At 42.9% G+C, this 17635-nt stretch overlaps 1 protein-coding gene across 5 annotated transcripts in view; it reads right to left on the bottom strand.

The window, feature by feature from the left end:
- The window catches only part of ACTN1 (actinin alpha 1), a 92309-nt gene that overhangs the window by 26786 nt on the left and 47888 nt on the right, over positions 1 to 17635 (bottom strand). For all 5 annotated transcript variants that reach the window (XM_063331633.1, XM_063331631.1, XM_063331632.1 and 2 more), the window contains exons 3-7: positions 15641 to 15760; positions 7866 to 7952; positions 7202 to 7289; positions 6185 to 6263; positions 757 to 838 (exon numbers count right to left, since the gene is read on the bottom strand). In XM_063331633.1, coding sequence (XP_063187703.1) covers positions 757 to 838; positions 6185 to 6263; positions 7202 to 7289; positions 7866 to 7952; positions 15641 to 15760 — 456 coding nt within the window. The remainder of the gene's footprint in view (positions 1 to 756; positions 839 to 6184; positions 6264 to 7201; positions 7290 to 7865; positions 7953 to 15640; positions 15761 to 17635) is intronic.

Here is a 17635-nt window from a genome sequence, read left to right on the forward strand (position 1 = left end):
TAAAGCCTTTAATTACTTCTCCTGTCCAAACCTAGCCTGAAATACAGCTTCTACCATTGAAACCAGCTGGCTTCAGGCAAACAGCCAACAACCAGTGAACTATTTCAGGCTGTTGTTTCTACTCCAGAGTTACAGTCTTCAAAACCTATTGCCAAGCTGGTCCCGACAAGGCTCTGAAAAGTAATCCTTGCTGTCCCAGTGGTCTCAGGGAAGTGGTCACAGTCAGTAGCAAAAGCACCTCTGAACAATATGGACCTCTGCCTTGGTCTCCAGACCCAGCCAGTGAGAGATCTTCATGCCCAACACTTCTGAGTAGTCAAGAAGAAGCAGTTTATAACACTAATATCATGCCCCAAAAAGGAAGATCACCAGCAATATCAGAAAGAGCCCAAAAAAATTCTGGAGCAAAAGGAACGCAGTCCTGCACCATACATTAACTCAGTATTAAGCCCGATTCTTGAAAGGGAATACTTTAGTCAGCAGTGGACGTAGCCAGGTGTTACTCATCTCTGCCTAGTGTGTCAGTCTCAGGTTAAGATCTCCACACCAGACTCAGAAGACTGAGGGGCACAGGAGGAAGAGGGAAGAACACGCGATTCATTATTCCATTGTAACTTTTTCCCCTATACATTTAGTGTGTGGTCATGGAGGGAGCATTCAGAGGTTACTGAATTCTTGTACAATTCAAGTCCACCTAGAAGATGTGGGAAATTTCTTGAGAAAAAGCAAGTTAAAAGCCACTAGGTTCTACTTTACCTTCTGCATCCAGCATCTTGGGAATATCCAGGTATTTCTCAGCCACATCAAAAGCTGTGTTTAGATTAGTGAGAGGATCATCCTGGGAAAGAAACAAAGCCAGAGCATTAGCATCAACTTGTAACAAGGTACAGAGCATTTCTCTCAGAACAGAGGTATTGTGCTTGGTTTGGTTCAGGTAACTGTGCTGGTCCAGACAAAATTATGTATGAATCCTCATGTAGCAGGATGAAATAATTAGCTTCCTTTTGAAGCAGAGCCTGGAGACTCATGATATAATAATTAATCCATGCACTTGCAACAAGAAGGAATAATACATTTTGTCTTGAACCTAGTTTGAAGTAAAATTAGCTTCACATCATACTGATAGTAAACGGCCATATCTCACATTTACTTCTCATGCTTATATTAGCTTTGCAACTTCCATTTTAACGAACTGCAGAGCCGTGTGTCTGTTAGAACATCTAAGCAATACTGAAATAGTAACAACATCTGCAATGGGTGCTGTCCTTAGCTAGTGTACAGTTTGTTGAACACCAGTTGAGTGGGAGGAACAGAAATGTTTTAACAAATCTCTACAAAATAAATATATATAAAAAAACCCGTTTTGTCTGAGTATTGCTTTTCCTCCTAGTCACTGCACAGGACTTGTCATTTCCTTAGTACATCTCTATTCCTCTATATAGAAGCTTTCTGCTGTGGCAGGATGCACTTCAGATACAGACATCAATACACAGTAATCAAATCCTAAACAAAGTTAAATGTGACTTATCACATCGTGAGTCATATCACAAAGGTAACTAGATTTTAAAGAGCCACACAAGAGAATATGAAACGCAGATGTCATTGGAAATGAAAGACCTCTGCAAATTGTTTCCAGCATTCAAACATAATGATTGTTAAGTGCTGGGTCCTGCACTTGGGTCACAACAACCCCATGCAATGCTAGAGGCTTGGGGAAGAGTGGCTGGAAAGCTGCCCGGCAGAAAAGGACCTGGGGGCGTTCGTTGACAGCTGGCTGGATATGTTTTTTACTATCCTCCAGTCACAAGAAACCACCCTATGCCATGGAACTGGAGGCTGGTACCATTTCAACTTCAGCCCACATGTCTCCTGTGCCTGCTGTGGAGAGACCTCTATGAACCAAAAGTGTAACCAAAAGCCTTATTTGGGAAGGTGACACTAGCTTCTCAATAGATACTGTACGTTGTTTACTATGTATAGACAGGGCCTTAGCTCCATTTAGGAAGGGAAAGTAAAGGCCTTTCTTTCACTCAAGTGCAGGAGAATACAAAAATGCCAAGTGGCAGCTCCCTCGCCAGTTTTCCCGTAGCTCATGTGATGTTTTCTACATCTGTAGAAATGTCACCACTGTGTACCAAATTTCAATCTATGCTGACCAGATATGACCACCATGGCATTGCTAGTGCCCTGACAGAGTGTTTAGTATTAACACAGACCCTTTCTTAGCACAGATCCATCTGAATGAGCTGTCTGAAGATCTGTCAGCCTCCCCTGGAGGAAAGGGAGGAGCAAATTCACTGCAGATAGCTTTCCTATCGGTTCCCAAGTAAGAACACCAGGAGCAATGTTGCCAAAGGTTAAAAAGAAATTTTAAGCTGGAAGTTGGGTGAGGTTTCCTGATGGGAAAACTTACTGGGCTTGGGCGCTCCCAAAGGAAGGGCTGGGAGTCTTAACATGCGGGAAACTGGAGACTCACCTAGATGAAGCCAGCAGACTTCTACTTTGTATGTAAGAAAGATGTGTGATCACATAGTCTCTTGGGGAACGAAGCTAAAGACAGTGCTACTGAAAGCAAGCTACGTAAGCCCAAGACTAGCTCCAAGATGAGCATAGAGCTAAACCTTGAGCAAGACCCTGTTCTCTGTGGGAAAAGCTTCACCCCTCATGGACAGTGGGGTTGCTCATCATGAAGGTGATACTTCTTTGTGCAAGAGACGGGGTTTCCCTGGGGGCTTGTCCAAGACTACAACAGGGTCTTGAGCCCTGTGAAACTCCTCCAAACTCCACTGGTTTCAATTCCATCCCATCATACACCATGATTTCAAATCGCCTGTTTCAATTGACTCCCATGGAAAGGGATAAAGCAGTAAAGACTGGCAGCTCCAAGCCTTGCAGTGCAGTGCTGCAGCACCACATCTGCAGGCACGTTTTAGGGACCCAAGGGCAGCAGAGGAAAAAAAGCCAAGTCACTTGTCCCCTGATTCCTTCCACAGCTGAAACACCCCCCCCAGAAAAGCACTGACCCAGATGAAGTTCTGCAGAGGTGCCTTGGTTCCCACTCTGCTTACGTGAATGTAGAAATGGCAGAGACACAACGAGGAGCAGTAATTTATCAGGCTCTATCTGGGCCAACCACAAGGAAAGCTATAGTTTCAACACAGAGGAATTATGTTGTTTTAATGGTGGCAGATAGCAAACCTGCCTGAAACAGATGGCACGTTCCCTGCTTTTGCTGACTAAAGACTACTGCAGCTCCTCCTCTTTGACCACGACCCTAACTCACACAGGGAGTCTTCTCCCCTCCCCCAGCTATTGCCAAGTGCTTGCGGCATACAAGGTTGCCATGGCAATTATTGCAGTGTGACATAAAAAAAAAAATCTTCTATTAACTAGCAATCAGGAAAAGAGATGGAGGGGGAGGAAAATCAAGAGAGAGCAAGCACTTACTATATCTGACAGAGTTGAAGACACTAGGAAAGAAATCTATTGGTACAACTCATGTTTTCAGGAATATCTGTAATAAACGCATCCAACACGGCAGTACACAGACCACATTTCTATATGGATTGTGGTGTATGAGGGGGTGTCTGAGCCATCAGTCAACCATTGTACTTGATAAAAAGATCTGAAATGTGGCTCACAGTTGAGCTACAGTCGGGGGTAAAAGGAGGAAGGGAAACCCCATCTTCTGCATATTCCTCACATGCAGATCATGAGCTGAATCTCGAGATCTTATCTACAGTGAGCTGAACAATAGCAGATAGATCTGCACCGAACAGAAACCATCTAACCAAGTAAGTAGTTGTGGTGTCAGGGAATCACTGACACCGAGCTGGGTGGACTAGGAAAAAGAGCTATGAACATAAACTCAATACAAAACTGTGCTGACTAAAGAAGTTGCTAATTTTTGTGAAGAAGACATGCAGCTACCTTTTGTTAGCATACGCTGCCTATACATGGTCTGTAGCATAGACACTGCCTCTGTGAAGGAGCAGAAAACACTAAAGCTGCGCCAGAATGCTGCCCAAACAGGAGGTACAATGCAGACCTATCGGCAGCTTGGACTGATGCTCACCTCTATCTTATACATGCGTGTGTGTGTACACAGAAACACATGGAACATTGTCAAAGGCACACAGAACTGAGATGTCATTAATCAGTCCCTAGAGTTGGAAGAGACCTGGAGATGGAACTCTGATCTACCATCCACTGTGATGGCTGCTTCTCAGGAGCCTTTCTCATGTCTTTCTCTGCAAGGTAAGTCCCCTGCAGAACCAGGGATGATTCAAAATGTTGGGGTTGGTTTGTTTGTTTGTTTGCTTGTTTTTGAGGGAAGGGCGAGAGGAGAAGGAGGCTCCAAGGAGAAGGGCAAGAATCAGTTGAATTGAGCCAAAGGGAGGAGAAAAAAGCATTAAAGGAGGAAGCAAGTGACAGAAATAGTCCAGGCAAATAACTGTGTTTATGAAGGTGCCGTGTCTATATCCTACATTCTACAATATGGGTTTCAAAGATCTAGCATAAAAAAGGCAATTTCCCTTCAGCACACATCAACTGCCAGAGCTAAAGGCTAGTCTCTTCGCAGCTATTTTCTCAAGATTTCAGCTATGGTAGAGTTCTCAAACATACATTTAATCTCATGCCTTTAGAGTAATCAAGGCAGAAAAACAATAAAAATGATACAGAAAGAGTCAGAAGACTGCAGGAAGGCAGTGGGAACCTGATGAAGGATGGGATCAAAGGCAAGTGGAGAACAAAAAGCTCTGGTCCCCTTTAACCTTACTCCAAGGAGGACAAATCCCTTCCCATCTACGTTCATTTTGGCTAGGACAATCACCCTCCCTTTCACCTTAAAAAGTCTGCAGGCAATATGACCAAATAACTTTCTTTCCCTCACTCTCATTTTTCTTGGGTTTGGCTAAGGGCTTTGTTGATAACAGAGAGTGCTGTAGCATTTACACGGCTGGAGCTGTCAGACACACACTGCTCAGCTGCTTTTATTTTCCCAAGATCAGGCACTGAAAATGTAGCTCTAATAATTCCTTTTCTTATTGCTGCTGTTTATGTAAACAGGTACAGTCTCTTCCCACTGTTTATTCATCATGTGCTGACTCCAGACACTAAAACTGATCAGATAATATAATTGACTGCTCTGCAAGACAGTAAAGATCCACAAGGTTACTGAAAAGCAGAGCAGGCATTGTACTATTCACTGCCTCAAGGATGCAGCTAATTTGACTAACTCATTTACATATTGTCTATTTGCACAGCGATCCAAGAGCTCAAGTTCAAATTTAATGGGCTTCTATGTTTATTTCCCTAGCTAACATTGAACACGTATCCACTTTATAACACCCAGCCTCTGTAATCAGATGGTCAAACTTTTTGTGTATTAGCCTCAGTAACAACACATGAGTTATGCTCTTGGTGACATTTCACTCCACATGTTCACAGATATAATGAAACCGGATCTCAGGAGACTGCAGGAATGCCAATAGGATGGGAACCCGGTTTGGTCTTCCATCACCCTGTGGGGTTCAAGACACTGCTGGCAGCACATACCACTGAACGCTTAGTCTCATCATCCACTTAGCAATCTTATCTTCAAGACACACAGGAATCAAACTTTGGAGAAGCTAGATATCATGTTACCAGTGGCACTTTTTAAAGTAAAATTGAGTGTTACGGCAAATGCTTTTCTGGCACCTGATACCTACACGCTAGGAGAAGCTCAGTACTGCAAATGGCTCAGTGCTAAGCATGTGACAAGTGTCCAGTGAGGACACAGAGACGCCCTCAATGAGCTTGAACACCAGGTAACTGGTTTATATCCAACTCTCCACAGAAATGTTAAGTCTGATTTGACTTGCTAGTCTGTGACATTAGCACAGAACTAGTCTCACATTTGGTGTTAATGAATTTGCCAGCTTTTGCTCATCAGCTGGGGTTGGGGCACGTGTCTCTCATAAGGCAGTCTGAAAGCAGAGAAAGGCGAGCAGGAAGCTCATTAAGTTCACGCTTCACTAAGAAGCCTGAATGTACTGATTCATCCCTCCTTCCTTCCCCCCCAGTCCTGCAACTGCCAGCTTGTGCTGAAGTTCTCCAATTATGTTTATCAAGCTAATTCTTCTCCCTCTTTACTTCCAAGGAGCCAAGCATCTGGTCTGACAAAAAAATTGTGTTGTACCTTTCGTAGCTTCCCGTAGTCGATGAGCTCTGGACGGTGTCTATGAATTAAAGCGCAGAAACCAAGGCCGTCCTTCCAACTACAAGAGAGACAGAAGACAGCACAATGAACAGTGGTCAGCCAGGGAGGGACACAGTGACAAGCATGAGGGAAGGCACCAAGACAGCAGGACAACTAATTCTGGCTTAGTTTCTGGCCAATGGTGCTTCTGTAACTGCTGGGAAGGAGGCATGTCTTGTACCTGCATGAGACTGCAATAAAGATTCCTTTCAATCCCTGCAAAAATCCACTGTAATTAGGATTTGTTGTTTGCATTGCCACCTCCTTTTTGCCAGTTGTCTGTGCTGAACTCTCTGTGCATGTCCCATGGAGCATGCAAGGACAGGTGTAGAGCTCGGGTTGAAAAAAGGTATAGATACAAGGCTTAAAGAAGGAACAAGTGCATTCCTTAGGGAAAAGGCAGATGCCCATAGCTAGCTCCACTATAGTACTGCCTACCATGGATGGCACTTAAGCTCTCAAAAAAGCACTTTACATTTATATGGTTCATACAGCTCTCCAAGACATGCTGGAAAAAGCACTACTATGCAGAATCTTCACTGGGACATCTGCCAATTTGGAAATATTAAGAGCAGAGCAAGAAAACATCTCATCCATTTCCAACTCTGCCATACTACAGAGTTTCTGGTGCAGCCCTTATTTCATGGCTCCTAAAGCGTTCTGAGTTTCCATAAAGCAAAAGCTGTCTTGCTTGGCCCAGGCATATATGCTGCTGTCAGAAGACTTAATGCTCTGAAGAACTTTATGAAAGCAACTAGAATGAGGAATTGGGATGTAGGTACTTGGATCCTCTTATAACCTCTGCCTTTAATTTTCTAGGTCTCTCTGGACTACACTGTTACTTTGTAACGTGCATCTGCATTGCCTTGGGAGGTCTGTCAGGAACATTGTTGGATGTAACAAGAGACATATGAAAATAACACAGATTGTAAAGCTAAAATCTTGCCTGTAACTCACCTGATATGGAAGTTCTGGATGTTTACATTTTTGTAGGGGGCTGTCTTCCTCTGACACCATAACAAAAGTCCTTCTTTAGCAGATGTCTCTAAAGAAAGCAAGCAAGCACACCAATTAACTCATTTTCTTAGAAAGCAGGAGTCTCTGAGGCATATGCTATAAAAACATGACCAACTTCTCTTTGGTAGGGACTGTGCTGAATTGTGCTTTATTTAATTTCACTTCTCAGGAAATTCTTTGTTTGGAAGAGTCTACTGGGATAGTTTTGTTGCTAATATTTTCTTAATGAGGTTCTGTAATAAGGAGATAGCTTTTCGGGATTAGAGAGGAGAGTTTTATAGGACTTGTAAGAGATAGGTCCATTTTCAGTGCTAGTTCCTGAATCAGCCTGCAAGAAAAGCCAACATCAAAGTTGGCTTTCAGGCTTCACCATCTTTTTGAGCTGCTCTTAAAATCTCTTACAAGAAGAGGATGTGAAAAACTCTTCTCAGTATACCTGAACTTGGCCAGAAATGTCAGTGAGATGACAGGGCAGCTTGGGAAGGGTAGTTACCTAGGATCTTCCAGTGACTCACATAAGCACATTCTGGGCCTTTTAAGTGGCAAAGCCATTTAGTTACTCCAATTCATTGTTGAACAGCGGCTAGAAAGAACTAAGGTTTACCTTCAACTGAGATATCCTGAATGGCAAAACGAAGGATGATGGTCCAGATCATTCCAAGAGTCATTTTAACATTGCCATCCACGATTTCTATGGAGAAAAAACACAGAAAGGGAAGAAATAGGAGAAATCAAGTTGCAGGTGAAAATCCTAGCAAAACAGGAGCACTGGGGAGCGTTCCCTTTTGCAGATGGGAGAACTGGAATTTCATCTGAAAACTGTTCTTCCCCACCTCCCCAGATGCTCTGCTGGTACAGCACAGTCTTGCCCAGCAGTACCCAGTAATCAGACTGGTTCTCTTGCAGTATAATACTGAGTGTAAAACAGACACCAATGATCCAAAAGACCAGGAACAAGGACCAATTTAGATCAGTGCGATTTCCCACAGGGCCCTAAATACATCTTTTTCAGGTTTAATTGCTATCACTTAGAAGCCATATAAGCCAAACTAGGAAAAAGAAAAGCCTTCCTCTCTTACTCTGAAATGTCTGCTTCAAGTCACCTACGTAACTGCCCCAGCGTAATTCTACCAGAAGAACCAGTGAGACTTCCTAGTGCAGATGAGCTCCGACAGCTGGTTTTGTCATGTGAACTATCTACCACCAAGAAAACCAAGAAACATCAACGTTTTAATTCCAAACAAGCCCACATACACCAGACTGCCTCTAAAGGACTTCTTTCAGTCATGTAATTGACAAAAGACACAACAGAGCATTCCTCAAAGTACATGCGTCCTGCTTGAAGAGGAAGCCAAGACTCATGCTGACCAGCCTGAGCTGACCATAATATAAACTAAGATGTTAAGCAGATTGTGCTTTATTGCTCATTGGACCCCACAATATAAATCAGCAAGGGTCAAGAGGTTTTAGAAAGTGACTGCTTGTGTTTGTGACATATGATCTGTTTAGGATGAGGGATCAAGGTTCTGGGGGGAGGCACTGGGGGGATGCTGGCCCAGAAAGAGGCTTCTACCACATATAGATCAGCGTCAAACAGTCCAAAGGGTGAGCAGCTGGGTCTCAAGCGCTGATCCTCCTCAGCATCTACAAAAATTCCACACAGACTATATATACATGCTATAAAATTTACAGCCTTCACTTTTTTGGATAGTGAAACTAGCCAACCTGCCTTCTCCTACTCATTCTCTGGCAGATTCCTGCATGGCAGAAGGATCTTTATCAAAAAACTGACAAGCTACAAGAATATTTTCAGTAAGAAAAGGATTAGAATTTACCTACTGTTTGGAGGTAGAATAATTCATGTCCTAACAAGGCTGCTAGAAACCATTTTTGTACTACTGTAGACGCCTTTGTGTCACTGCTTCCATAAAGCTGCCCAGTAGGAATACATCATGCTCTGGGGCAAGTAGAAATTTGCAGTATAGGCAACTGCCACCTGTCTGGATCCTGTCACAAAAGTAACAATATTTGGAATTTTCCTTTTAAGCCATTAAAAATGTTTTCCTTTTATGAAAAATTTTCAAACACACACCAAACATGTTGTTTCAGAAACCATGTCCATCTGGTCCAAACTCCTGAAAGCTTGTGATTTAGCAATACATGTGGTGCAACTTCCAGTGTAAATGAGAAGGATAATCTCCACTGTGCTTTGACATACATGTGCATTAGGGATTTACAGATTTAAAAGACAGAAAACAAGACACACCACCACCTTGTTCTACTGCAGTAAACCCCTGTGCCTACACCTCCCTGCATTTACGAGTACAGACAGAGACCTGGTGGGGCATCAGTTTGTCCAGAATTAAAGAGCCAACAACTTTTCACTACAGTACAAAAGAACTACAGTTATTGTTGCTGGCATGAAAAAAACTATGTTTGCCTACTGACAATTTTCTCACAAATTAATTTTTTACAGGTATTTTGGGGTCAGGGTGTTGTCTGCTAGGCTGATGTAAGAAAATGTCATGTGATGACAAGTATATTCAGTTCTGCACTTCTTGCGTTCTCCAGCTCAAAGGAAAATTCTTAATATTGTTACAAATACCTGAGATACTACAGATAAAATAGAAAAGAAAGCATCCACATTTTCAGCTTGCTTGTTTTGTTCATGTGATAGATATTTGTGGGGGATTTTCAAAAAGCAAAAAACCCCAATGCCTGTAAAGACCACAGCAGTTGGCAGGAGGACCCTAAGGTATATTTAAGATCTGAAACTAAATCGAGCTCTTTATTTTAATGGACTAGATGAAAAGCTGATGGCAATACTTTAATGTTGAAAATGCTTTATGAACACTAATAAATAAATCAGTGAGCTGAAACAGGTAATTAATGTTACTGTTCCATGGATTTTAATTGGAAATAAAGGTCAAGATACCTACATAAAACCAGATGGCGTTAAGTTGTTAATGTGGCAACAGAACTCAGCTCTATTCTCTGGTCACATTCTCAAATTCCATCTTTATAAAGTTAGGTGGTGGAGTTAAGTTGGAAAGCATCAGGTTGCCCAGAAGGCTGGATGGGGCTTTGAGCAACCTGGTCTAGTGGGACGTGTCCCTGCCCATGGCAGGGGGGTTGGATCTAGACGATCTTTAAGGTCCCTTCCAACCTGAACCATTCTATGATTCTGTGATCTCTTCTCCCCCACCCTCTTCATTGCATTACTCATTTAAAAAGGAAGATGTGTGCTCCCTGCTCCCATGTCCGATTCTTCCTTCGCAGTGCACCAAAGCAAAGCTGCTCTAGAAGAAGCCCAGAATATTTCCACCACTTCATCTCTACATATCATTTTATTTTTTCTTGACACAAGGAAAACCCACCACCTACCAAGCAGATACTGATGTTAGTGAGATTAGTAAGTGAAACATCCCAGGACGCAGATTTAACCAACTTCACCATCCCTGGTCCTTTTCTTCTTTTTTTTTTTTTCTTCTTTAAAATAGTCGACAAAACTGTTATTATTTGTTAGAAGCGGGCAACCATTTTTTATTTCTAGAGCTAAAAAATGTCTCCTGGCAACCTGGTTACAAAGTCAGCCAGCCTGATCAGAAAGGATATGCTCTTTGGCCCTCACTCACTCAGTTTTCCACCCTTGCATTCCCCAATGCCAACCTCCTTTTCCTTTAGGATCCCTTCAAGCTGCTGCCAGTCTCTTTCCAATACAGTAGAATATGGTGAAGAAACAAAAGTGAAAAACATGGTTGCAAAACAGGTTTGCATGAAGCCTTCTGCTTCATGGTGATGAAGAGAAAGAAAATCCACAGGAACTGTTAAAAAGTTGAGTGTTAACACTACAAAGCTAGAACAATCTAATGCTTAATTAAAGATACTGTGTTTGTTCCCCACTGATGTAAGTAAGGCTCAGTAATGTGAGAGCAGTTCACAAATTAACAGTCTAATAATCAGACTGTATCTTCTGCCTGACTGTGCTTTCCAAGTGCTCTTCCTAGGCAGGACCTCTGCAAGTGTTGTCTGTGCTTCCTCCACCACCAGCAGCTGTTGTCTGAACAGCAGCAGCAAGTACATGTTATTAATGTGATTTACATTCAACTTGGGGGTGGATGAGTTGCTGGCTAAAGCTGAACAGGCATCTGCATCCACTGGAAGGAAATTTTTTGCACCAGTGAATACGCTTCCACTCAGCTCCCATCATTGTACCAAGTTCCACAAACAAAATATGCAAAAGCTACAGTACACTCATCCATTTGCTTGACAGCCAATTAAGGGCCTGAAAAATATTCAGTCCTTAGGAGCAAGACTGGCTGGCTACACAGATGTGGCTTTTAAAATGACACCACCTTTTTTAAATGCATGAACTCATTTTGAAAAATGCAAAAACAATTAAGCTTACTTTTCTACACTGGCCTGGGTAGTTAGAAGCAGAATCAATGCTACAAAAACTGTTATCCCCCCTAGCTATTTCTGAGTTGCCTATGAGAACACAGCCTCTGGTTACCCCATGGAGAGAAGGAGTTGCAGGGGATGAACAACTAGCAGGATAGCTTTATGATCTGGCAATTGAAAACATAGACCAACAATGGTGACATAAAATTAAGGCTGCTCTGCATTTTGTTTATCCTGACAAAAGCCAAATAAAGCAGGACGAGCATCCATGCCCCTGTCTTCATTAAGCATGTTGCTAATCATGGTCCAGCCAGATTTAGGACAGATGGCTGGCATTGATGATGGCGGTGTACATCTCAACTCCCTAACTGTGAGCGGGGACGAGACAGGGACAAATACAATGCTATGTTTCACTCACTGATGTGTAGAGACTTTATTTTCCCCCTCTTTCTGCTGTCAAATATATGCTTGCTCTGCCTGGGACTTCAGTAGGTGTTTTGCTCAGATGGGACTTCTCCAATTATTGAAATTTCTAAGCTTCTTTTCTCCTTTCACAGGTGAGAATGGGGATCAGTCCATCCAAAGTTATGTTTATGCTGAACTGGAGCCACATCTGTCTAAGAAAGCAGCAACCTTCTATGAAGATTAGAGGTGCAAATAAAACAGTCTTAGGGTCACATACTTGACCTATTCAATCTGTTAAATCCCAGGAGCATTTGACACCAGTATGGAATCTATTACAGCAAAAGAAGGTGCCTGAGGTGTCAGATGACAGTGAGATTTAAAAGCAGATGAAAAACCATTTGGAACCTGCACCAGGCTAGAGCCTTCCTTGATCCAGATTTACACAGATCTGCTGCATGCCACAACTGCTTTGATCCTATGGACTCTGGCTAAACAGAGATGTTCAGAATCATCTTGAATTGTTAGCAGTCAAAGACGGTTGTAAAAAGCAGCTCTTAACCCTTACTGCTTATTCTGTTTGCTTAGTTCATCCTCCGTTTAACATGGACATGGAATATGTCCTGCGCTCATGCTGTGTGTAGGAAATCCTCTTCAATTCTGTTGTCGCTCACTAGGACGCAGCTGCAGAGCTTCGTTTATAAACAGCAGAGAGGGATCTTTATTTGATGAAAAGTGAGATAAATGCCATGAAAACATTTTTGCTGGCTTTAACTCTGATTAAACACAAGGTTTCATAAGGCTTAAGCCGACCTGAGAGTCTTCTTGGGATTCTTTCTGAAGCTTGTATTTTAACCACAAAAACTAGTAATAAATAAAGCCAGGACACTGATGCCCAATGTCATTTGTCTAATGCATACAGAGAACTACAGCTGGCCTGCAGGCCATCCGCACAGGACCCTGGCTGCCCAGCAGATACCCAGAGACGGAGCAAGCCACCTCAGGGTGAGGACTGTGCTGCCCCAGCCAGTACCACCACACTGCTGCTGGATGGTGGTTTTCTCCTCTGGGAGAAAAGCCACCTGGAAGACTTCCTAGATCAGTCCAACCTGACCGAGGCATTTACAGCTCATTTTCTTAGTGCAGTGTTATGACTGCCTCATTGGCTTTTATCTTCTACTTTACTGCTGCATGATGTCTTCTTAAAGTCTGAAAGTAAGCCCTTAAAATTCATGCTCCAGGAAGGCTTATAATCTCTTCCATGGACAGAGTTACTGCTGTGCTGTTCAAAGTAAAAGCCCATTTTTATAGCTGATGTGTAATTTACTGTACACCGAGCACCTGGATGGACTGGGTGGATGGCACTGCAGCAGGTTATGCTGCCTGGTGACAACCAGAGTCATCTGGGCCAGGTCTGGGTGCACAGCAGGAGCTGGCGTCAGGGAACCTATACTGTGATCACATTTACGCGGCCTGAGCTGTCATCACAGCACAGGCCTGAGCACTCTGTATAAAAACTCAACCTAAACTTGGTCCAAAATTCAGTTCTGTGCTACCTTTTGTGGTATAAAGAAAACCATATGGGTTCACCATGCAGCTATATGGGAACCAGGACAAAGGAGAGCAGGAATATTTGGCAGGGGAGGTCGGGATCACCTTTCAGACTGATGTAAATCATGGCTTCTGTCACAAAATGGCACCTCACAGCCTATTTCTGAACAGGGTAACTGCTCTGAATCCATGTTGAATAACTAGGCCCTGGAGATCTTTGGTCACAGACCATTTTACTTGCAAATGATTTCTAAGTGCTATGAGAGTGCAGTCACAGCTGATAGAGGAGCAGAGATCAAAAAAGAAAAATCCAGTGGAAAGGGAGGACAAGGCAAACTGGTGCCAAGGAGAGCAGAACCAGGAAAAAAAAAGGGAATAGCTCAGGGAAGATAAGTTTTACACATGCTCTAGACTCCCAGAAGGATTCAAATGTCTGTCTGAGATCCAAATGACAGCAGGAGCTCTTTTAAGGCAGAAGACCTCTGGCTCCAGATCCAACTTCCAGTTTGAAAAGGGTCTCACATAGATACGGACTACCATATCAGACACTGGATGCACCAGTCTATTTTGTAAGGGCACAAAATTATCTTAGATATGCATTTGTGCTACGTAAAGAGTGCTCAGGGCCAGCAACACTCTCAGGTTGCTCCTGTGGGGAAAGCTGGGAAAACTGAAGAAAAGCTTTACATACAAAATATCAGTATCATTGAGCCGTTCACCTCTTGTATTTTGCTTTTAAATACCAAACACAGTAAAGAAATGCTTGCCACATCCCTGGGCACTAGCTTCAAATTGTTGCAAATTTTCCATAAAGTTAAAGCAGTACATTCAGGTAAAGGTCTCGGTAAGGCAAACGTAAGCACCTACAGCTGCTGCAGTATTCTGCCTGATCTGACACAGAAAAAGCGGACCGTAAGATGGGCACGTGTCTTGGAGATGTCTCCAAAAACATGCCTGAAAGGCTAAAATTGGGAACAACATGCTGACACTGCTCTGACCTCCTGGGCTAAGAACAGGCAGGGCTCAGCCCTGCAGCTCCACAACTCTCCCAAAGGAGGAATGCTCATCCAGAACTGTATCATGGGCTAATTTCCTGGCTCTGTCATGAGTTTCCCTGGAGAAACCACATATTTCCATCTGTAAGATGGAGATAACAAACCTCCCTCATTTTCCGTGGTCACTGTAAAGACAAACCTAGAAATACCATAGAAGCTGAGTGTCTCCACAGCAACAGTGACAACATGAACTCCATAGGCAGGACTGAAACACAGGTCCAGAGCAGACGAAAACAAGTGTCAGGAAAACACAATCCAGATAAGGTGACAAGTTGTTAAGGTTTATAAAAGAGCAAACTATCTTACTAGCCCTGCAAGACCTTCTGGGTCTCGGGTGACATATCTGCAGAACACCCACCATCTTTGCTAAAAGGACAAAAATCCTACACAACTCCCCGCTGTCTGTATGATCTGCAAGTTCATCTTGAGGGCATCCCTGGTGCTACCCACAATGGTCTCAAAAACCCACGCAGCTTTTTGGGTTGCACAAGAAGCCTGGAAGCCCTGAAAACTGGGGCCTCTGGAGTCCTTGACCTGTGCTGGGGACTGCACTTGGCTTTTGGGATATCCTACAGCAATAAGGGATCTTTCCCAGCAGCTCTGCACCAAGCTAAATGCAAGCAGCTGCTGTGCTTCAATTGAGACTCATTTCAATTCTCTCATTTGAGAAAGAAACATCTGAATTAATTTGTTTCTGCCACTGCTCAATGTTTTCCTTAACTCATGAGAAACAGGAGAAAAGCAGGACCTGAACAATAAACCCAAGTGGGAATCAGGTTTGGCAGCTTGGTGCGAAGGTGGGATTTAAATACAGAGTAAAGGCCTAATATATTCCCTTTTTCCCTCCATGTCTTATTTTGCAAGGACATGGTAGGGCTAGGGAGGTACGAAGGGAAATTACACACAGCCGTGAGAGAAAGGCAACAGCTAAGCACAGCTTGGGCCCGGACAGATCAGCTGGTTTCTTTACCTTCTGCTCCAATAGATACTAATTTGACTCCTTTGCTGGCAATGAAATCCAAGGCCTTGTTCACGTTGGATATTTTGTGCACTCGCATTTTGCCTCTTTCAGGCTTAGCCAAACGTTCACCTAATAAGAAAAGAGAAAGAAAAAAAAGTATTAGAAAACCATTCTGAACGCCTTCTTCCCTGGTGGGTATTTCCCGCTGCTGGTGGCTCCTGCTGCTCAGCCAGACAGAGGGTAGACCTCCCTGCATCCTTTCTTGACAGTGAATGCAGGACAGCCACACTCACTGTTAAGTGCCCCCAGAAAGAATCAGACTGAACAGTATCTTTTTGTTGCATCCCAAATATTTTAGTAACAGAGGAACTGTGGGCACTGAGTCCTCTCCACAGCAGGCTTGTATCAGAGGTGAAAAGATCCTTCAAAACCATGCTGAGCTAGACAGTGGAACTAACCTCCACACCATTAACCACAGACAACGATGCCTGGAAATGGCACAAACCTCCGTCCCCCACAAAGACAGGTGAGGAGCTCCCCTCCAGCATTTACAACACCCAATTTACAAAGCAAATCTCTCCTTCTTGGACCTTCCTACGGTCAAATATGAGGGTGATCTTGTACCTTGCCTTTTCTTTTCCCCAGCCAGGATACAGACCTTGCACCTCTCTAGTCTTTGAACTGAATGGCCATAACCGTCCAGATCAGGAAATAAAATCAGTTCTTTGACAAGTGGCCTTATAACTGTAAAGACTCATCTCAACTCCTTTCCACTACGTTTGATGAATTTCTAACTCTATGCAACGGTCTTTTACAGAGCGGTATGCATTTTACATGTTTATAACAAGGCAGAGAGAGGGAAGCAGCCTAGCTCCGAGGTAAGAGCAGGTAAATCTCCGACAGAAATGAATCTTAGGGCAAATGCCAGCTCCTGACTGGAACAAAGCTGTAAGGTTTGGAAAAGTACTTTCTTGACCTTATTTATCTGAAAGAGCTGCATTAAGTGCAGTCATGGCCATTTTGACACGCTGCCTGTAACTATGCTGACAGCCTACTTTTACTAACACTAACCCAACATGCAGAGTGAGCAAATTAAAGCTTGGACAGACAAGTGGACTTTTCAAAGGAACCTCTGCTAGAAATATAATTAAACGGGACATCAGGAACCACATGTATGTAACACACAACACCAAAAAATGGGTGGAACAGCTGCCTTCAGATCACAAGCTCTAGAATACAAAAAAGATCTAAACAAAATGCAAGCAGGTTTTGCACTTTGAAAAAAATGTTATGAGATAATTAAAAAGAGATCGAATGGGCAAGTCTAGGCAAGCAATTAGCCACTTGACCTGTTCAGTTCCAAAAGTCTCCTGCTATATCTTGAACCTGAATATTTAAGTCAATATAAGCTGAGTAAAAAACCTTTATTTGAGGCTTAAGAGTCAGAAAGAAAGGTACTTTTTAAAGAACTCTTCTTCACACTAAAACTGGATGGCTTGTTTCCTAACAAAGGAGTGAGGAAAAGATAAAAGGGAGAAAAAAAGATTATCTCCATAGCCATGCCCTACAAAGAAAAAACAGTCTGGAAATGAAAATCCTTTAAAAGTGTTTCAGTGATTACTATAGGCTGGTGTCATTAGATCTCTAGCTTAACGATAAAACCAGATTCACTTTCAAAATGAAACACTGATGTCTGACAATTTAAGTAAAAAGATGTATTTACGGTACTACCTCCATCCTAGGATTAAAAAATTCTTCTGCTTTAATGGAGCCTCAAGTACACGTCATGGTACGGTGCCTTATTTTTCCATTTGGATAATGCTAGTCATTCTAAATAAAAGTGGAAGCATTTTTTGTGACAGTTTTACAATGGCATTTTTACATGCAGTTTCACAATAGATTTAAGCAGACTTAGGCTGCCAAATGTGAACAAATGGGTTGAGCCAGCTAAAAAATAACCATTTTCTTCAGCTGATGTGACTGTAAACTAGCCTTGCAAAAAGA

The sequence above is a fragment of the Chroicocephalus ridibundus genome, chromosome 4, assembly GCF_963924245.1.
Source record: "Chroicocephalus ridibundus chromosome 4, bChrRid1.1, whole genome shotgun sequence".
Lineage (NCBI taxonomy): Eukaryota > Metazoa > Chordata > Aves > Charadriiformes > Laridae > Chroicocephalus > Chroicocephalus ridibundus.